Source organism: Podarcis muralis, chromosome 17 (assembly GCF_964188315.1).
Source record: "Podarcis muralis chromosome 17, rPodMur119.hap1.1, whole genome shotgun sequence".
Taxonomy (NCBI): domain Eukaryota; kingdom Metazoa; phylum Chordata; class Lepidosauria; order Squamata; family Lacertidae; genus Podarcis; species Podarcis muralis.
In genome coordinates, this window is record NC_135671.1 from 15,746,663 (window position 1) to 15,768,472 (window position 21,810).

At 42.2% G+C, this 21,810-nt stretch overlaps 2 protein-coding genes across 6 annotated transcripts in view; both read left to right on the top strand.

Annotated features, from left to right (window-relative positions):
- The window catches only part of PTBP3 (polypyrimidine tract binding protein 3), a 45,094-nt gene extending 35,082 nt beyond the window's left edge, over positions 1 to 10,012 (top strand). For all 4 annotated transcript variants that reach the window (XM_028713060.2, XM_028713061.2, XM_028713059.2 and 1 more), the window contains 4 exons: positions 459 to 551; positions 1,081 to 1,297; positions 2,642 to 2,719; positions 4,243 to 10,012. In XM_028713060.2, the coding sequence (XP_028568893.1) occupies positions 459 to 551; positions 1,081 to 1,297; positions 2,642 to 2,719; positions 4,243 to 4,375 (521 nt within the window). In that variant the 3' untranslated portion in view covers positions 4,376 to 10,012. The remainder of the gene's footprint in view (positions 1 to 458; positions 552 to 1,080; positions 1,298 to 2,641; positions 2,720 to 4,242) is intronic.
- Positions 10,013 to 19,561: 9,549 nt separating this feature from the next.
- Positions 19,562 to 21,810, top strand: part of SUSD1 (sushi domain containing 1) — a 41,539-nt gene continuing 39,290 nt past the window's right edge. For both annotated transcript variants that reach the window (XM_028712374.2, XM_028712376.2), the window contains exon 1: positions 19,562 to 19,825. In XM_028712374.2, the coding sequence (XP_028568207.2) occupies positions 19,714 to 19,825 (112 nt within the window). In that variant the 5' untranslated portion in view covers positions 19,562 to 19,713. The remainder of the gene's footprint in view (positions 19,826 to 21,810) is intronic.

The window sequence follows — 21,810 nt, forward strand, 5'->3', positions numbered from 1 at the left end:
GTTGCAAACACTGATAATCAGATGCACATTATGTGCTTCTTAAACATATATGTACTGGGCCAAGTAAATGATTACTTCAGGATTGAATAATTGAGCTTAGGATAAAACAAACTCTGGATCTATGCATTCATGTGGAAGATGTATGTATTTAGTACACTCATCATATTTGTGCAATGTCTGGCTCCATATCTAACAAGCTTCACCAGCTTCCTGGTGTGTGTTTTTTAAATGTTCTCTTTGAAATGATCCCTAGCATGACATGGACGTGATACTCCAGTGTTGCATATAAAGGGTTGCATTCAATTAAGTTTTACTAGGAATAGAGAAACTGAAATTAATAGAACTAACTTAGTCTTGGTTATTTGTTCCATTGGATCTACTTGGTTAAATAGTAGCCAATAACTTGAATGAGATTGGTGTATAAGGTGTGTTGAAAAATACTTGTTTTGCTTTTGCAGGTGTTTATGGTGATGTCCACCGTGTAAAAATCATGTTTAATAAGAAGGAAAATGCCTTAGTTCAGATGGCAGATGCAACCCAAGCCCAACTAGGTAATAACAGTGTCATGTTACAGTTTGCATAGGTCCGATTGAAGAGCACCTACTCCTTTTGGAGTCTTCATTAATGGGAGGGAGAAGGGATTTTTGCTGGTTCCTCTGTGTCACCTTCTCCTGTATTCTGGGGGTTTCCCCAAACTTGTTGAGCAGGTTTTCAGGGGGAAATGAGTCTGTCCACCACCTTCCGTTAAGGGAATCTGCCGTGAATCAAAAGCCCTTTTGCAAGCAGAAGGGACCAAATGGATTAGATCCATTATTTTAAGTGTCCACGATTAATTTGAAAGAGGTATTCAGTCGTAGTAGGAAACATGCTTGACTGAAAATAAAAGATGTGCTGGAGTAGCAATATTCTGTGCTTTCAGACGCTGTCTGCAAATCAGAACTCTTGAAATGTACAACTGTGACTGTGAATAAAGCCGAGTTGAAGTGTGTCTATTCCTCACTTATTTGATAACTGGGGCAAGCATTTTGTAAGCACAGATTCAGTGGAGTAGCGTTCCAGCTGTTCTCTTTCTTTTTCTAGCCATGAATCACTTAAATGGACAAAAACTATATGGGAAGGTGCTGCGTGTCACACTCTCAAAACATCAGACAGTACAGCTTCCTCGTGAGGGACAAGAGGATCAGGGTTTGACTAAGGACTATAGTAATAGCCCTTTGCATCGCTTCAAGAAACCCGGCTCAAAGAACTTCCAAAATATCTTTCCACCATCTGCCACTCTGCACCTATCCAACATTCCGTAAGTATCTAAATGTGAACAGGGCCAGCCCAAGTGACTTTTTCTACTCTGCAATCATATAACAATAATAAATTTAAACGGAGAACAATTTGCTGCCCTTCCATGACATCAGAAATCCCTTGCCCAATGGCAGGGCTGGCATTGAGAGAAATCCCAAACAACTGGATTTGAGAGGCAAGAAAGAGCATGGCACATCTGAATTGCAGGACAGCTCCTCTAAACCACTTGTGTAACAGTCTGCTGCATGACTTACAGGTTTTGTTTACATGACAATAAAACAAGCCAACTTGTAGGCCATGGCCTATATTCAGAGAAGCCATTTGCTCATGGGCTCGAAATAAATTCTTTTGTTCCAGCACCAGCAGCTTGCATCAGGAGATGCTAAAGAGTTGCTTCAGAAGCTGTAAATGTCTGCATCCTGGGTGGGGTTTCTTGTGCAATAATTCCATGGATTTTAAGAGCATCTCAAACATTTATGTGGAGCCATAAAGAATAGCAGAATTCTGAAGTAGTCTAAAACACGTATTGTGTTTTTAATATTTGGTTGGGAGCCACCCAAAGTGGCTGGGGGAACCAGCTAGATGGGCGGGGTATAAACAAATTATTATTATTATTATTATTATTATTATTATTATTATTATTTATTACATAATTCTCTATATAGCAATGGTTTTCAATCTCTGGTCTAAACTGGTGCTGGATTATGTCTGATTAATTGCTCAAGGGAATTTTAGATTCCTAATAGAGGGTGATACCCTACATTAGTCATAGTCAGTGTTAGATCCATTGTAAACAATGGAATTAAGTTATGTATGTCTATTTATTTCAGTGGCTCTGCTCTGAGTATTTAGTTACAAATCACCCTGGAGTGGGTGGGATATTAATGGTATAAGCAGGGTTAAAGAAAATATTCAACACTGAAAAAGGTAAACACAGCAAGCCCACATTCTTCCACAATAGTACATAATAAAAAGACAGCCCTACAACCTGTCAGAGCTAAGAAGGTTACATCATTCAGAGGAATTGAAGTTAAACAAAATATTACAAATTCTGCCAGATAAATTTGCACGTAAGAGGGGACAAGAGCCCAGAAAGGTTGGTTGCTTACCCTTTATTTGTGATGCTACTAGAATATAAGAAACCCAGATTGTCTGTGAAATGGGAAAAAGACAAAAGGGGTGTTGTTGAACTCTCTTTTCTGGACAGGTAGGCATGGTAGTAAGTTACAGCAACACACCTTAAAAGCTAACCAGTTTATTTTGACATAGATAAAAAAATGTGGTTTTTGTTGTTGTTGTCGAGACCTGAAAATTTAGCTAACACGAAGGATTTAATCTATTACAGACCTTCTGTCACAGTAGATGACCTGAAGAATCTTTTTGCTGGTACTGGATGTATTGTGAAAGCCTTCAAATTCTTCCCGTAAGTATCCACTGTAAATTAAGTTTTTTAAAGCAAGGAATTCATCCATTGCATACATACAGATGGAAAATAAGGAATAACATGAAATTCAATACTGGGACTTAATCCGGGGTAGGGTGGGGATGTAATTATATGAACTTGCACCACTTAAATAGGTCCTTTCTCTTGCACATAATTTCCTGTAAAGAAAGCTGAGAAGCTATAGCTGGAAGTCTTTGGTTCAGCATAATCTTGCACTAAGCAAGGTTCTGGAAAACTAAATGTGTGGAAGGAAGGGAGACTTAACCAGCTAGCGGCTGAGCTTCTTGGTGTTCATCTCTTGAGATGAAGGCCAAATAAAAGACCAGACATGAAATGCCTACAGATTGCACCATATCATACTGTGTGTTTGGAATTGTCTTGTGGTTCTGTTTCACTGATTATCTGTCAGAGATCCAGCTGAGGAGTGCTGCTCTGATGAGGAATGGTGGGGCCCTCCCCCTCCCCCTGCTCCTGACCAGGATCCTGAAGCTTCCCAGGAGCAGTGGATCAATATAGATTTGGAACAGTGGTTTGCAGAGGGGCATAGTTCTGAAGACAAAAGTTGGAATGAACTGGGGTGTGAACAGCAAAGTGAAAAGTGAAGAAGAACTGGAAGAGAGAGAACTAACAGACTCTCTCTTGCTGGAAAGTATTCAGCATATCAGTCCAAGGTCAGGCATGGAGCAGGCATGTCCCAACAGGTCGATCGTGATCTACCGGTCGACCACGAGATGTCCATGGTCGACTGTGTGATCATTAGCGATTGCCCCCCACAAAAAAAGAAGCTTAACAGGTTTGCCTGCCCTAAAGAAAAGAAGAAGAAGCTCAACAACTTTGGCTCCCCCCCCCCCCCAAAAAAAAAGCACAACAACTTTGCCTGGCAATGGCCATGGGTAGATCACAGCCAGTCTTTTTATACTGTGAATACAGTCATACCTCATGTTACGTTTGCTTCAGGTTGAGCGTTTTCAGGTTGCGTCCCGCGGTTACCTGGAAGTACCGGAAAGGGTTACTTCCGGGTTTCGCCGCTCGCGCATGCACAGATGCTCAAAATGGCGTCATGTGCAGAAGCGGGTTGCGTTCCTTTCAGGTTGCAAACGGGCCTCCGGAACGGACCCTGTTCGCAACCAGAGGTACCACTGTAGATCTCATTCTCTTGGGAGTTGGACGTGCCTGATAAGGTGGCTGTACAAAAAGCCATGATTGTTGCGAGATCGCTTTGCAAGATGGGAGTTACTAGGAGGGAAGTGGGTGGAATCCTTAATTAGGAACACCTTTATTCCTAGTTCCACAGTTCTTTTGCTGTGGTCGTTAAGGACTCTTTAAATGGTAAGGGACTCTTTGCTTTGTCCTGCTTATATATGGCCAAAGGGGAGGAGGAAGCTGGGTCCCCGGAGCCTGACATTATCCTGACACTTAGTTCTAAAAGTGCACTAAGATTTTGGGAAGTGAGGAACTCTTTACGATGTGGTTGGGATTGACACTTTCCTTTTCACTTTTAGAAAAGACCGCAAAATGGCTCTCATCCAGTTGGGCTCTGTGGAAGAAGCAATCCAAGCTCTTATTGAGCTTCATAATCATGACCTTGGAGAGAACCATCACCTCAGAGTTTCCTTCTCCAAATCTACAATCTGACACTTCTGTGACCTTTTGCTTTTTAAGACTCTACCCACAATTACCAGTAAAATTCAAGACAAGAGACTGGAGTAGCCCAAACCAACGCTGCGTCCTTAAACCATTAAACTTGTGTGGCTCATGTGTATTACTTTACACAGTAAATGAATCAAGGGATGATTTTTCATATCTTCTTCTCTTTAAATGGCTAACAGTCCTCCACGAAATTTTCTTCTCTAGTATTTAAAAACGCAACATTTTCAGTAGAAGCCCCTCTTTTGTTTTCAATGATTTCAGAGGCATATTTTTTTGGTTTTTATTCCAAAACAATGTTACACAACATTTCCGTGCCCCGTTAAACTATCTTATGAAAATAATGTTTTCAAATAGATATAGTGGATTATTTTAAGCACATAGAGTGTTCTGTGGGGGATTTATTTGACCCCTTAGCTAATAATTTTAATCAGTACCTGTTGAACATATTGGAGGAAAGGCAGTGCCTTCTTTTTCCATGGAGCAAAGTAATTTTTTTCAAATTGTGTAAGTGACACAGGTAAATTATTTTAATGTGATCATAGTGAAATTTTAAACTAGGTATTGAATCATGGTGTGAGAGACCACTAATTTTTATTACTATGAAATGCTGTGTAATAAGATTTTGGAGAAAATGAAAGAAGAAATATGTCCTGATTTCAAGTTTTGTACATTTCTTTCAGAAAAAAAATGTTTACACTCATAAGGAAAAAAATTCAGGTCTGTCATATGGTTTGACAAATTTTTAGAAAGGTTATTTTTGGTAAGGTCTTGTTTAAAAATATAAAATTAAACCTCAAGGGTTTTTTGTACCACTATAATCTCTAATACTTAAATCAGAATTACTGTGTATTTACTTAATTTCTTACGTGCCTTATTATGTGCTTATAATGATACAATAGTTAGAGTTTTATCTGAAGTATCTTTAAACTGTATTGTGGCTTGGTGAGATTTTTTTTCCTTTGTCCTAGTTTTTAAACGCTTGGTGATTTAAAAAAAAATGTTTTAATAAGTAATAGTCAAATCAGATTTTTGGTGCTTTGGTACAGGGGTGGTGGTGGTGGACTAAAGATAACTCAATGCACATCCTTATAGGCCTCACAATATTTTGGAGGTTGCAGTTGAGTGACACCACTGTTGGGTTTTAAAGAATGTTCTCCAGTTTCTGCATGATATCTAACCTGTAGAGCCGTTGGCTCTTTGAGAATATTTTGCCTCAGGATTCCTTTTCACCCAACAGTACTTGCTTGCTGTACTAAATGTGGACTGGCTTTCCTCCATAAATATCACAACTTCAATACTGAATGTTCACTCCTCTTTGGAGAGCAAGATGAGATGCAATCTTAACTATTTTTTGTGAAATCTAGGCATACACAAATTATTTCTATGATTGTAATACAATGTTTTTAGAGGTGTCTCAAGATGTTACGTCTACTGAAATTTTTCATTGTTTTGTAAGGTATTCCTCTCAAGTATAAGGGTTATTAATCCTTAAATTGTGTTGAAGATGGACACAGAGACTTAAGAAGTGAAATGGAGTGTAATGATTTGTAGCTCTCATTCTGCTTTTGGATATTATTTTTTTTAGCAAGTCAAATTGCTCTGTGAAGACTGGCTGTTGGTCAGCAAAAAGAATTCCATAGCTTTAGATCTAGTTTGAAAGCTTCTTTTAAAATGGTAACTTGGTAACTTATCTTTGAGATGTCAGCTTCTTGATAACATCACTGTAGGATGAAAGGATAGTCAGTGAGACATTTTTGCAACCTTATATAGCTATATTTGTGTCAGCTGGCTGATAAATCACCTTTGGACATTAAATGAATGTGTTCATTTTGTCACCCAATAAGAGTGTGTGTAACGCTAGACTAACGTCCAGTAATAACTGATCCCATATTCAAAGTCCACCACTGCTTTGCAGCTGTTTGGAAATGGCATTTTAAAACACCTAGAATACCAGTATCTTCTTTTGTTTTAGCAATGCAGTTCAATTGGTCCCAAAATCCAGCCTAAATGGGTCTCCTTCATTCCATGGAACCATGACTTCAAGTAAGCATGTTCAAGATGACAGCCCATTTAGGTGTGTAAATTAAATAGCTTTTTGGATTTATATCCCCAATCAGTATGGCTCCTCTTTAGAATAATTTGCTAAGTTACCTTTTAATCTTGGTCACCATGTGTTTAATGCTGCTACAAAGGGGACGTTATTGCAGTTGATGAATGTACCTGAAGTAGGGGAAAAACAAGTTCTGAGAAATGAGCATTAGCATGTATAATATCAAGGGTGGGGAGTGTGTGTGTGTGTGTGTGTGTGTGTGTGTACGCACACACATGTGTGCTGTGTGAAGTTTCCTATATGTATGCTAATACACATTGCAAGCATTTAATTTATTGACTTATCTAAAAACAAAACGTACCTTCATAATGCTTAACAGAGAAGTAAATGGTTAATCCTAACATGAAAGACAGCTTCACTTAGTCCCTAGAAAATGCCCTTTCTAGACAACGTGTCGTTGTAAGTAGTCATTTCTCGACTACTTTGAGTTGTAGGGTGTGCGGTTTATATGCTGGCAAACTTTTTTTTTTGAATTTTATTTTGGATATACTCAACATATTCTGTGTGGTCTTGTCATAATTATGTTATATTCTGTATTGATCATCTTGGTTGTAGTGCATGTGTGTTCAATGATTGGGTGGTTGATTTCCTTTTTGAAACTGTTTCTCCATGAGGTGCAAATATGAGAAATGGCAGTACAGTACACACTTTGTTTGCATTTAAAACAGTAATTCCATTTACAGCAATAGCTAAGCTTGATTTCCCCCCTCCCCATCAAAGCAAAAGAAACTTAGTCCCACAAAGGTGACACTTTCTGGCCCCTTTATTCTTTTGCTGCAGAACGCTAGCATCTGGTCTGTCACCATTTAGCAGATCTACAGTGAATGTCCTTCAAGATTAAGGTGTTCAAGAGGATGTTGTTAGCATCCCTTTGTGAAAAAATATCTGACAAGAAGTTTAGCGCAGAGTAACTTACTTTTCCAGACTTACTTGGATCTTTGTAGCATTCCTATTATCAACTGAATTTTCTCTCGCCCTAAAGCGGTTGTGATTTTAAGCTGCAAGTGGGCCTTGCTTTCAAAGTGAATCCTGTTTGTGTCCCAGTCACCTGTGTGCCAGACATTTCTGTCACCTGTAGAGTATGGGATAGGTGTTTAGGGCTTTGGCCAATGAAGTCTTTGAAGAATGCTGACTTTTAATAACATTTAAATATTTTTGCTCATTATGCAACCTCAGCAAAGGTTCCCTTTTAGCATTTTGGGCGAAGGAAATATTTTTCTCAATTGGAAGATTTGCGGTTTCGTTCATTGTAAGAAATAAATGCTAACGAATCAAATTAAGGGATATGTAACACCACAGGAGCCAATGTGGTTTATAAAATAAACAAGCCTACATCTCCTTGGTGTTGAGAGGCCAGATTTAAAAATGGTATTTTAAGTTACTTAACTGATTAGTCACCTGCAGTTGCCTATGATTCTTACTTCTAGAAGCTAAGCCATTACAGCTTTCACAACCGAAAGACAAACTGCTGCTAGCTTTGGATACAAACTGGAAGGGAAAACTGGCTCAGGAATGCCAGAGTGCATAGTTACAAGGCTTCATGTCTTGCAGTCTTTGCTTTTTAGCCCCACGATAATCTGGGGAGAGGGGCTTTTAATACTCTAATGAAATTTTTGATTGCACCGTTAAATCAACTAAGCCCATCCAGACACTTTTTGCAAGTTACAGAACTTCAAAGATACGTTCATTTTAAGCCTTGCCCCCAAACTTGGTTGCCTTTCGTGTCTCCCACCAGTTGCACGATTTCTGTGCTTGGAGAATTTATTGAGGGCTCGTTGTGCCTATATCTATCTCCAAATGTAGCCTTGAGTTGTCCATGTGGCACCTCTTTTTCCCAGACGGAGAGATTGTGCAGTGGAATCTTGTTGCTGTAAAATAAGGCAGAGAGTGCGAATTTTGCAGTGAACAAGCCTATCTAACTGCTACACTTTTTACTATGACCAAGAGAGAGACCGCTGGATATGGGCTTTTTTTCTGGGAATGACAAACCTGAGATGTGCTCTTTCAGTCTTCATCCTGTTATATGTAGTATGTACTGCTATTTTCAAAGGAGAGGGGCTGAGTAGTTTACTGTATTAAAGCCATTTTTATTTGCCTTGACTTTTTTTTTGTGGACTGGTAACTCTGAACAAAACTGTCAGATTTAAAACAGTTGTGCTGAAAACTGTTCAGGTCGCACAGAGATTTTCTTGAAGCAAACTAACTCCTAATTGTCTTTGCAATTATCTGTCTGTGGTATATGAGACTGTTCTTAATTTTTAAATCAAATCTTAACAATTAGGAATTATTTGAAGAAATTTAAAACTTCGAAGATTTAATTTCAGGGTTTTTACGAAGAAGAAAACAATATGGGACCAAAGTTTATGTGCCTTCAGTAGTCTTGTGTAATTTTTTTGCTATCTCTTTCAGTCTTTAGAATAAATACTATTGTTTTCAAGAAAATGTGTATTTATATAGTAAAAAAAAACCACACCAAATGACCCATGAACTATCCATATGTGCAGTCAATTGCTAACTGTTTCATTTGGGTTTTAGTATCCTTTGCTTTCTATCATTATAACATGAACCAAGTTGCACCACACAGGAATTCATGTTCAACTCTAGGCATGTGGCTCGTGTTTTGTCACAGTAGCTTGCAACTGGGACATTATTAAATATTGAGGATCCTTGTATCCAGAAATCCTCAGTTATAAATGAAGAGTGCATGCTTTGGTAGAATTTTCAGTTCTTGGATCTATGTGCAGTATTAGGAATGATAGTGAAAAGTCTAACCAGCGATGTACTTAGATTCATCTCTCTTTGACCATGTTTTTTGCTGTTTTCCAAATTCATTCTCCTGTTCCTGAAAACAACTCATCCCAGTCTCAAAATACAGTTGCTGACCAAGCAAATTGTTGTATCAGATTTGTCACCTCATTGCAATGACCAAAGATTGTCTGCTCTGGTTTTACTGAGACATCTTGCCAGTTCTCTCTCTTTCTCAAGCGATTTTTCCCCCTGAAAGACTCGGTGTAAAGTGGCCTTTTATATGAATGTTATTGGTGAATGGACTACTTAATGGGAAATTAGATTTTTTTAAAAAAAGAAAGAAAGAGAAAAGCTAACCAAATGTAATGGCATAAGGCAAGAGGCGGATGGAGAGAGAGTGCTGTGTTAAGAGAAAGATTGGTGCGCAATTACAAGAGTCAAAACATTCCCTTTTCATGTCTTCACAAATCCCTTTTTAAGTTTGTAAAAATATTCATCTTAACACAAGAAAATGCTGTAAATATTTATAACAACATTTTTTACCTGTCAAAAAAAAAAAAGGTTTTTGGGAACAAGTATAAAATGGTTTTTATATTTAAAAAAAAAACATCAATTATCTTGTATATTTTGATAAGCAACAGTACCAGCTTTCGTTTGTTAAGCAGCTTGTGGCAATTGGAGGGGGAAAAGGATTTCATGTTGTTGAGATGACTTGATGTTATAAATGCAAAGAAGTTGAAATATTAAAGAAACCTATTTTCTAACTGCGTAGTGCATGGTTAATTTGAACTTCTGTACACTGCCGGATGCTCCATTTCTTTTTAAGTTTTGTGTATTTGATTATTACTTGAGTATCTATACTTAACTCTTTTTCTAACAACTCTAGTTGTAGCATGCCTCTTAATAAATGTCATGACATCTGTACTCTCAAATTTTTCTGCGTTCTTGTCTATTACTTTGGGTTCCCCCCCTCCCCTCTAATTGTAAAGCTAATGTCTGTCTCTCTTTTGTGTTCCTTTCTTCTATTGGCCATCTGCACTTGCTCTCTCCAGATTGTGTTTAAAGTCTGTGACAAGCTACATTTTCACAGAGCATCCTTATGTTTTAAGTAACATCACATAATTTCAAAGAAACAAGAAGAGGCTGACTTGTTTCTCATGCACGGGCAAAACAAGTCTTTCAACAGTGCTATCCAACAAAGGCATTGTGTAAGCAGAATGACTTCCACTTGGGCAATCACTTCCTCCCCTTCCCCCTCATATACCCCCCATCTGCTCTGGAAGTTTAAGGGGAACCCTTGGAGCATATTTGTGTGTGTGTGTGCATGCAGGACACATGGGAAGGGGAAATTCTACTTCAGGATCAGAAGTCATTTGTGGTTACTTTATTGGCTATAACCCAATACGAACAACTGAGTAGCTTCAATATTTTACTGAAGTCAATTTTCCAACGTTTTCTGCTGAGCCACTCACCATGTCTCTTTAAAGCAGGGGTCAGCAAACTTTTTCAGCAGGGGGCTGGTCCACTGTCCCTCAGACCTTGTGGGGGGGCGGACTATATTTTGGAAAAAAAATGAACGAATTCCTATGCCGCACAAAAAACCCAGAGACGCATTTTAAATAAAAGGACACATTCTACTCATATAAAAACACACCCATTTTTCCTACCCATGCTTTAAAGTTGAGCCTTGTTGAGATGCTTAAGGAATTGCACTACCTTGTTTGTGCCTCTTATTTAATCCAAACATTTATTTAATAGATTTTTTATTTTAAAAAATGACATACTCCCACCTTTCTAAGATGCATGAATTACATGTTCGCTCACGTCATGTAAAACTGCAAATAAAAAGTATAATATCACCAAACTCGGCGGGATGAAGCACAACACATCACAAATAGTTTTCCAGTGTCAATAACTCTGCCTTTCGCTGGCTTGTAAAAACTTTGTTCTGCCAACCTTTTGTCAAACACTCAAAAGATGGAGCCATCTTTGCCTCCTGAGGCATGGCATTCTGTAATACTGGTACAACCAACCAGGAAGGCTGTATTTCTTGCCCCAAGCAACTGTACTTTTCCACAGTTGGCAGGATACCCAAAAGGGCATTCCTGCAAGATATGAATAAGTGGGCAAGTTGATATAGGAGGCAACACCCTGTAACCGAGCCAGGTAGGGGTTTACAATGTACAAAAACACTTCAAATTATTCCCGGGTAGAAACTGGTAATTGGTGCAGGCATTGCAGGGCCGGTGTTCTGTGAGCCCATGGGGTAATCTGCTAACATCACTGGAAAGTACATTGCACGAATCCAGTCTAGATGGTGCTAGAGCATGTTTTGTTCTAGTTGAGCCAGACCTCAGGAATGGGCACAACTATCACACCAGCCTAAACAATGCAAAGACACACCTGGCCACTGGCACCTCCTAGGAATTCTCCACTTCTTCAGAGGCACTGCCACCCCACCCAAAGCAAGTTGAATCCCTAGTTCATCTTCCTGATCATGGGAAACTTCTGTCTTGTCTAGTTTATGTGTAAATTTATGAGCCCTCATCCAGCTCATTTATCACCTTGAGGCACCCGTTCAGGGTATCTGCAACTTCTCTGGCACTAGATGAAAAGAAGAAACAGAGCTGTGTGTTGTTGACCTAAAAGCATCATAGGTGAGAACCTTAAACCCCGAGGGACACAGAATGCCAATTGCCCTGTGTCTAACTAGGTTCGCCTCAGCATCAGCACTTGAATATGATCCTTGAGAAACCAAGCCACCTTAAGAACCAAGAGAAACCAAGGGCTGCTTGCTAACTCTTGTCTAGCAACAGTTTGAAATCACTATACAGTACTGTAGTAGACCCATGACTTAATGTGCCATAACTTGGGTGCATTCAGCTTTACACACTTGGGAGGGGGTTATAAAGGGGAGGGCATCTTGGGGGTGGGGACTTCGGCAACCCCACATGCCGTTGCACCCAGTGTGTTTTGACTACATGCGATTTTGGCTTTGTGCACTTTCTCCAGAACGTAACCTCCACATTCTCTATATATTCATTTGTACCCCAACACCAGGCCTTTTAGATGAGGGAGTTACTGGAGTGGCTTGGGATTAGTTGGAAGTTGCAGATTCTCTTCCTGAGACTCTTGAATGTAAGGCGATTCTATGCCACTCTGCTTTTAAAGCTCATGGGGCCCTGCAACAGAATGTTGCAGCGAGAAGGGCTGTTGGGGTTTCATTCTTTCTTCCTCCTTCCACCAGCCATTATTCTCCGCCCCGTGAGAATGCTCAGTAATCACTGGCTTGTTTTAGGTGGATAAAGATTCTCCATTTCAGGAGTTTGGGTTTCTGTGGAGAGTGCTGTATTCTACCCCGGCTACATTAAAACATTGTATTTCTCCACTGATGTATATGGGCAGCTCATTGTGCTGTTCCTGGGTACATTTTAAAATAGCTTCTCAGTGTGAAACATGATGTGCCCTAGTTTCTACACTTGTTGTTTCTGTGTGTCTTCTTCCTCTGCCTTCCTCTTTTCCTTCTCTAACCCACGTTTCTGTTTTTCTCCCTGTAACAGTCAGCATTATATGTCAATTGAACATTCTCAGTCCTCATTGTTTTGGTGAACATCTCCCCCACCACACACTTCATCTTTAGTCACAGCCGTGTGAATTTTCCATTCAACTGTGTCTTCAACTGCTAGGCTGGGGCGCACAGGGGGGAAAACATCAATAGGAAACAGTGGCTATGCCTACTTCATTATCTCGGTTCTCAACATTTTCAAACCATGTCTTCTGCTTTATCTTCAAACTCTCCCACCCTACCTACAGCGATGAACATCTGAAGTTAGATGCTGTGGCCAGTGTATTGATAACCAGACATTTCATAAGATCATCAGACCAAAGGCCCATCTTGGTTTGCATTCTGTTCTCACAGTGGCCAGCCGGATGCTAGAAGCAGGACATGAGTCGTCCTTGTGACTGACCCTCAGCAAGTGGTATTCAAGAGCACAGAGGCATCATCTTCTTAACAGGATTGAGGGGGTGTCAGGATGCTGTCAGCAGCTCCTGGATGGTGGCCCAGGAAAGTATTGATGGGCTGGGTGTCCATCAATATGTGGATGATACCCAGCTCTACCTCTCTTTCAAATCAGAACCAGTGAAGGCGGTGAAGGTCCTGTGTGAGTGTCTGGAGGCAGTTAGAGGATGGATGGCGGCTAACAGATTGAGGTTGAATCCTGACAAGACAGAAGTACTGTTCTTGGGGGACAGGAGGTGGGTGGGTGTGGAGGACTCCCTGGTCCTGAATGGGGTAACTGTGCCCCTGAAGGACCAGGTGCGCAGCCTGGGAGTCATTTTAGACTCATAGCTGTCCATGGAGGCGCAGGTCAGTTCTGTGTCCAGGGCAGCTGTTTACCAGTTCCATCTGGTATGCAGGCTGAGACTCTATCTGCCCGCAGACTGCCTCGCCAGAGTGGTGCATGCTCTGGTTATCTCCCGCTTGGACTACCAGCCATGGAGCTCAGTGGGTAACTTTGGGTCAATGCGCAGGCTTGGTGAGGAAAAGACAAGGGTGGGGGGAAGAAATGTTGGGGCCCTGTATTCTTGCTACAGCATGCCGTTTCCAGCGGCTGATCTCTTGCATTCTGCTGACAAAATGGAAGTTACAGTGAGGCCGGCTGTGGAAAAAACTAACTGCACTCTGGCGCAAATGTAGTTGTGTTGGGTTCCTGGCTGTAGCTGCAGTGATTTAGTAACAGCATCCTGTTTTGAAAAGAAACCTGCATGTTAGGCAATGGTCATGTAGATACTGCTTTAACTGCATAACTGTTGAGAAAGTCCTTTTGTTGTCAGCATAACAAGACATCTCTTAAGGCAGTAGTTTCCAGTTGTGTGCGCCAAGGCCCACTTCCGCGCTCTTAAGGAAAATTAAGGTGTGATATTGCATGCATCCACCACTCACAGCAGCAACACCCCCTTTTGCACTAGCAACCCACTCACTGGCTCATATACAGGCAGTGGCAGCTGCAGATAAGAATGTGAGTACAGCTAGCCGACAAGTATGGGGGAGTCCCAGACGAATCAGTCTTGCCCAGAAAGCACATTCCTATTCCTGAGCTGGCCTAAGTGGACAAAAAATAAATGATGGTGGGATGACAGGAGGCAATAATAAACTGCAGGGTCCCCTCATTCCTAAGCAGTATGCATGCTAGAGTAAAACAAAATGTCTACAGCAGAACGATCCCTAGTCTGGTGTGTGTGCGTGTGCACAATAGTGTGTGCATATGTGTGTAGTGTATCAGGCCAATTTGCATATGTATTGTGACGTATTCTGATGTCAATGAGCTATGAAGTCCTGATCTATCTCTGCTATTAATCCTCTTCCAGTTTTATTTCTGTAGTCTCTGATTTTGCCATGCACAAAAGATAAATGCAGGTGAAGCTCTCCCTTGTTAATGGACACAGGAGCCAAACTGACTTAAGCTGTCACATAGCCTCTCCTCCTTGCAGAGGGAAGGAGTTGTGAGTGGGAGCCATTTCCCGCATTGACAGGGGGCGTTCTGGCCCCTCCTCAGATGTCCTGGCTGCTGCGCCACGCCCCCAGGTGGCCAACCAATCAGGTGGAGGCTTGGGGGCGGGGTTTCGTCGCTCAAACGTGGCCACGGCAAAGCTCCCCATCCTTTGCACTGCTGGCTTTCATTGGATCACCCTCCCACCCTCCCCTTAGTTCAGTGCTTGGTTCTTGACATTGCTATGGACCTGCGGTTGGTCACCTTGGTTGGCCAAGAGGCCTGGTAGGAATTTTTACCCAACTGGCAAATTGGCACCGACCACTTGGTTTTTCGCCTAAAAGGTAAAGGGACACCTGACCATTAGGTCCAGTCGTGACCGACTCTGGGGTTACGGTGAAGTTAAAGAATACTATACAAATTATTGTCATCCGCACTTTGGGGATATGCTACCGCAGTGAAGTTTGTAACAAGACATATAATATATAAGCTGCAAATCTTTTTCCTGCAATGTAGACAGACGGTCTATTGCAAAGAGGAAAGAAACATATTTTCTGTAAGTCTTTATGAATTTCTTTGCTCCTACTCTACTTTTCAATCCATATACAGTACTTGCTATCTTTTGGTAAGCTCATGAAGAGCCCTGCTTTTAACCTTCAGCCGTGTTTATCAGTCTAGGGAAAGATATGTATTTCAGTTAAAAGGTTTTTAATACAAAAAAACTAGGTTGTATGCTCTAGTTGCAAATTTGCCTTCTCATTCAGGTGGCAAACGTTTTCACTGCAGATGAATCCACATATCATAGAAGAGTATAGTCTCTTGAGGGGATACTATAAATTATCTAAACATAAGGAGTGTGTGCTGCACTCAATTAATATTTGAGGGGGACCATTTCCTTTCCCCACAAAGGTCACTATTATTCTGCATCTGGATATGTATAAGGAATAAACAGCACACGCAATTGGACTGATGAAATGTAGGATGGAATTCAGCGCCACACTGTTACAAACTCTGTGTCTGCATGAGTGCACCTGTGAAATATTATTTTATAATACCTATTTCATAAAATTTATACACCACTTGGGGGGGAGGGGGGAACCCATCAAAAATATAAAAACAATAAAATCATGGGGGGAAAACCTCTGGTTACGTAAACTTCGGGATGCGTACGCAGCAAACCCAGAAGTATTTTACCGGGTTTCGCCGTGCGCGCAGAAGCGGTAGATCGCTTCTGCATGTCCTCAGGTTGCAGAAACCTCAGGATCCGAGCGGACCTCCAAAACAGATCCTATCCACAACCGGAGGTACCAATGTATATTAAATTTACACCACAGCCTTCCCCTCCCTATACTTCTATAGTGGTAGCTGTGTTCACATGTGTTGGTTTTCTTGTTCTGTTTGTGTATTTTACGCTTTTGTGGGTGAGGAATCACAAGAAATATGGACTTAAGAGGCACTGCCCACACCATCAGACTTGAGTGATAGCATGTTTTCTTCTCAGTGAGTGTTATTACAAGAAAAAACACTTAGGTGGCACAATAACCACTGAAGCGTTTTGATGAGAATTAGAGAACCCTGGTCTGGCCAGCTATTTTTCAGTCCCACTTTATTGCTTATGCTTGCCCTGTCATCTAATGGGAGAAACAGGAGGAATTGTTAATTAATCTGATTTGCAAATAGGCCAGAAGGACAGTATTTGCTCCCCATGCGAGGCACGAATAGGCAGCCCTCCATCAAATTCCATCAACTCTCATCTCAGCTGGTCAGGAGGCAGCCAACAGAGCACAGAACAATAAATGCAAGTTGCATTTTGAATGGGTAATCCATATTCACTGAGCTTACTTCCAGGTTACTGAAGGGCAACTTTCATTATATATATATATAACCTGCTACCAAAGCCATAAAAGTCCTTCATATTTAATTGCTGTATTTGCTGTCTATATTTATGTTTGAAAGAATTGAAGAGTTTGTTGAAACTATGCTGCATAAACTGCTGGCATACTTCTAATGCAAGGCAGTTGAACCTTGTAATACTTCTCAGGAGAAAAGAAAATACAGTGGTACCTTGGGTTACATACGCTTCAGGTTACAGACTCCGCTAACCCAGAAACAGTACCTCAGGTTAAGGACTTTGCTTCAGGAGGAGAACAGAAATTGTGCTCCGGCGGCGCGGCAGCAGCAGGAGGCCCCATAACTAAAGTGGTGCTTCAGGTTAAGAACAGTTTCAGGTTAAGTACGGACCTCCGGAACGAATTAAGTACTTAACCTGAGATACCACTGTACAGTTTGGGACGCGGGTGGCGCTGTGGGTAAAAGCCTCAGCGCCTAGGGCTTGCTGATTCAGAAGGTTGGCGGTTCGAATCCCCGCGGCGGGGTGCGCTCCCGTTGCTCGGTCCCAGCGCCTGCCAACCTAGCAGTTCGAAAGCACCCCCAGGTGCAAGTAGATAAATAGGTACCACTTTATAGCGGTAAGGTAAACGGCGTTCCATGTGCTGCGCTGGCTCGCCAGAGCAGCTTCGTCACGCTGGCCACGTGACCCGGAAGTGTCTCCGGACAGCGCTGGCTCCCGGCCTCTACAGTGAGATGAGCGCACAACCCCAGAGTCTGTCAAGACTGGCCCGTACGGGCAGGGGTACCTTTACCTTTACCTTTACCACTGTACAGTAGCTTGATGGGAAAGTACCGGTAAATCATTTCTAACTTGTGACCTCCTATTTTCTAACATCAAGCCCATTTTCATGACCATCTCCGTTTTTCTTTTTGTAATATTATTTTTAATTGCTGATCACTTCCACAGGCCCCTACCTGTGATTCTGTGATCCCAAAAGGTTTTTGTGTTGCCCTGACCTTCCCAAAATTTGTTGTTTGATTTTGATAAAGTATTTGTTTATTTTCACTTTTACTGTGTATCATGCTGAAAACTGAATGATACAAATGATTTAAATTTGTGTAGAAAAGCTTAATGGGAAAGTCTTCTGGAGGGCAGCCATAAGAACTGCAGTTCTCGCCCTGCTAACTTTTGTGGTTTGGTCACACCTGCTTTTACATGTCTGCCCCACAAAACAAGCAAGCAAGCAAGCAAGCAAGCAAGCAAGCCAACCAAGCAAGCAAGCAAGCAAGCAAGCAAGCAAGCAAGCAACAGCTAGCTAGTCTACTACACTGGGAATTGATTGTGAAAATGGGAACTCAGTTATGCTTTGAAAGACTACAGCTGCAATCCTAACCCGCCTTTCTGGGGAATACACCGCACCACTGAATTCATCCGGACTTACCGTACTTCTCAGCAGGCATGGTTAGTGTTATGTACTGAGTTGAATAGGATCCAAAATGCAGCAGTCAGATTGGTCCTAGAACAATAGGATCCAAAATGCAGCAGTCTGATTGGTCCTAGAACAATAGGATTCAGAATGCAGCAGTCTGATTGGTCCTAGAACAATGCAGCAGTATGATTGGTCTGCAGGAGCCACCCAATCCAGCTCCAGATGGAGGTGAATCCACAACCTGATTGGCTTACAGGAGAATTCCAGAATTAGCCAATCACGTGCAGCCCATTGTGTAAATAATGTATATAAAACAGATACTGTGGGGAAACAATTCATTTTCCTCCTCACCACTATGAGCTGAATAAGGGGCATGAAATCCACTCTCGACTCTAAGTATATTTCAGTTAGAATTGCACAGTACAGCTCGGTAACATGTTGCAACAGACCTTTTGGTTTCCCTTTTTAAAATCCCACGTGCAGGGAAGCATATGACCAAGGAATCGACTGAAATGCTGTTGCAACAACTTCCAAAATGTGAGGTTCTCGTTTCCTGACCATGTTTCCCGCTGCAAGCATTGCAAAACACACTGAAGTGTGTGACAAACTGTAACACTGTGCAGCCCTTATGATCTCAAACATTGTAGCTTCCAAATAACTATCTTTGTCTATACTATTCTTATAATTTGGGCTCATCAGGTAGCCATTTACTTGTGACATTTACTTGTGACATTTGTTTGCAACCCTGTAACATAAAGTTATTGGGATGGCTTACAAGAAAGTAGCCAAAAGGAAGCAAACAATTGATTTATAGCTATTTTGCTTCAGAGCTCGCCCACTGCTGGTTTTAATTAGGTGAGAGAGGTGACACTGGAAAAGGCTTTGTTTTTAAACTCTGTGCTGTTATCCTGACCTAAATTATACTTGTTAGCTGTCCTGCTGTGAAAAAAATAAAGGTATTTTTGAAGATTGCGACTGGATTTTTCAGATGCTTTTTTTCAGACTGTAACTACATATTCCATTTAGAAAATACGACTTTTCAGTTTGAACAAGAAAAATAAGGGGATTTACAGAAACAAAGAATCACCATTTTGGCTGCTAGCTGAAAATAACCAGCGTTTCGTAAAGCCACAAATAATTCTTATCAGTACGGCCACTTGTGTGTTTCAAACAGAGACCGCAAGCAAGGGTGGCATATGGAAAGAAGATAGGCAATATTCAAGGAATAATAGCTCAGGACTGAAACCCCAAATGTCGAAACAAAGCAAGAAACATAGTTCAGAGTTGGGCTTAGTCATCATGACACGAGCTTAAGAGTTGTTTCAGTTACACCTGGGCATGGGCTTTGCCAAAGGAAGGTGGGCAGCTGCCCTCCCCCCAAATAAATAAAAATAAATAAAAATACATAGCAAACCGAGGTTCTGCGCCCCCACCAAAAAATCCTGGCTGCTGCCCATGGCCCAGGCACCGAAATTTGTGGATGCCTCTTTCTGGGGAATTTTGCTTGGGCACCCCAGGGAGTTGGCACCTATGGGTGGGGACCAAAACAGTAGGCGAAGCCGCCTCCGCAGGCGGGAAGCGAGGCTTCGGGCAGGAGCCCTCCGCTCGCCGCCTGGCGGCCGAGGGGGCGTGGAGAGCGAGCCCGAGGCGCCCTTCACCCTCCGGGGCCTCAGAGCTGCGGGGAGGCGCGGAAAGGCGGACCTTGGAGGCGCCATGAGCCCGGCGGCGGAGACGCGACGGCAACCACCACCTCCGCCTCCGTCGCTCCTGCTCCTTCTCCTCCTGCTGCTCCTCTCGTCCCCTTCAGGAGGAGAGGCGGACCCGGGTAAGCGTCGCCTCGGCCCCGCTAAAGGGAGAAATGAGCGCGCGCGGCGTGGATCTCTGCTGGAGCAAGAGTGCCTCTGGCCATGGGCAGAGGGGAGCGCGCGGAGGCGGATCTGAGCTCCAGCCACCGTGGAAACAGTGCAGAAGAAGGACGCGTTTCCAGCTTGCTTGCTTTAACTTTTCTCTAGCCCACCTTTAAAAAGAAGCTTTAAGCTCGAGGATGGTGGGATGGGGGGGGGGGGGTAGCACCGAAAACCAATTGTTTTTCCTATGAGTTGTGTGATTCTGTGTTGGCTGCCATAGGAGCCGAGGTCCCTTCGCCCCCCCCCCCATATTTATTTTGAGGGGGTCAACCCCCCAAGTTAATGCGCATTGCCATTCAAACGATGTGCATGTGAGAAAGTATATGATGAAGGGATTACCTGTCCCCCCCATCAATTAAAATACTTAACTAACTGACCAACTGCATCACAGATAACTTGGTTCTGCCCCCCCCCAACATAAAGCCTCCCCCCCAAATAAATCCTGGTTATGCCCATGCCCCCTCCTCCTATTTTCTTCAAATTCGCACCTCTGGTGGCTGCGCATACTTTGGCTCCGGCATGCTCCCCTTTTGGAAGCGGTGTGTGCAGGACATGTGCCATGATCCATATCTATCCTGTTGTTCCTGGAGAAAGATGCCTGTTTGTTGCTTTTCTCCTCCAAGCAGCTTCCATTGGGTTTGGAAATTTGATCCACGTTCACTTAGCAGCGGAGGGGTGTGTGTGTGTGTGTGTGTGTGTGTGTGTGTGTGTCGAAGACAGCCGTTGCATGTGCGCAGATGGTGACAGCTTTCACGAAAAGGGGTGGTTTTGGGGGGGGGGGGTCTAGAGTGGGGAGAACCAGGGAAATAAAACAGGTTTAATGCACACCAGGTGAAGACATCCCTGCCCCCTCTCTGGTGTGTACAGCAATACGTAAATATGATGGGGGAACAGACGGACAACCTTGCCTCGTTTTAAGCTGCTAATGCGTACAAATGTATAAATAGCAGTTCTCCTGAAAACCGCCCACATTTCTGCAGGGGTTTTGCCCGCTTCCAGGTTTTGTTTTGAGCGCTCAGCTGTGCATTTTTAGCATTCCGAGTAAAATTTACGTCACATCAAACAACGGTGCTCAGTATTTTCTTTAGAATGTATTTGCATGTTATGGAACCTTTGGGTTAATGTCTGCATTTAGCCTTCACTTTCCTTAAAAATGCAAATAGTAAGCACTCATGGTGGGTAGACTAATAATTATTGGGATCACAGTTGGTGTTGTTCAAGATGCTAACCATTTCCTCCCTTGCCGTGGCCCTGAAAATTGCTGCTCCAAAACCAAGAGTTACTTGGGGACAACAGAGTAATCCTCAAAGAGTACTGGCCTACTTCCCCCCCCCCCCAGTCCCCATGCCTGTGTTTGGTAGTTTTGCTCCTAGGCTGGCAGCAGCACAGTGCCAGAGATGAGGGCACAAGCTTAGGCCAAGACTCAGTGTTGTAACTGGACTGTGGATTGCCCTACTTTGGAGCAGGTAGTGGCAGTATTATTATTTTATTTAAATTTATATGTTGCCCTTGCTTCCAAAGGAGCCCAAAGCAACAAACACATCAGTGAATAAAACAATACAGTTAAAAATAAAGTAAAGCAAACATCTGACAGCATTAAAAACAATATAAAATAATCCACGAGTGCTTGTTGCATCAATCAGGCTATCTTTTCTATAGTTCAGATTTCCTTCTACCCACCACTCTGTAGAATTCCAGCTGATTTATTGTTGTTGTTGAATTTATATACCCAGAGGTCTCAGGGCAGTTCACTAAACAGATCACAATATATAAAAACAAAATAAAAACAATAACCCAATAATATCCCCTCCCAACGTCACATTTTAAAAGGGTATAGGATATTGATCAGGTCAACCAAAGGCCTGGTTAAAGAGGAACGTTTTTGCCTGGCACCTAAAGCTGT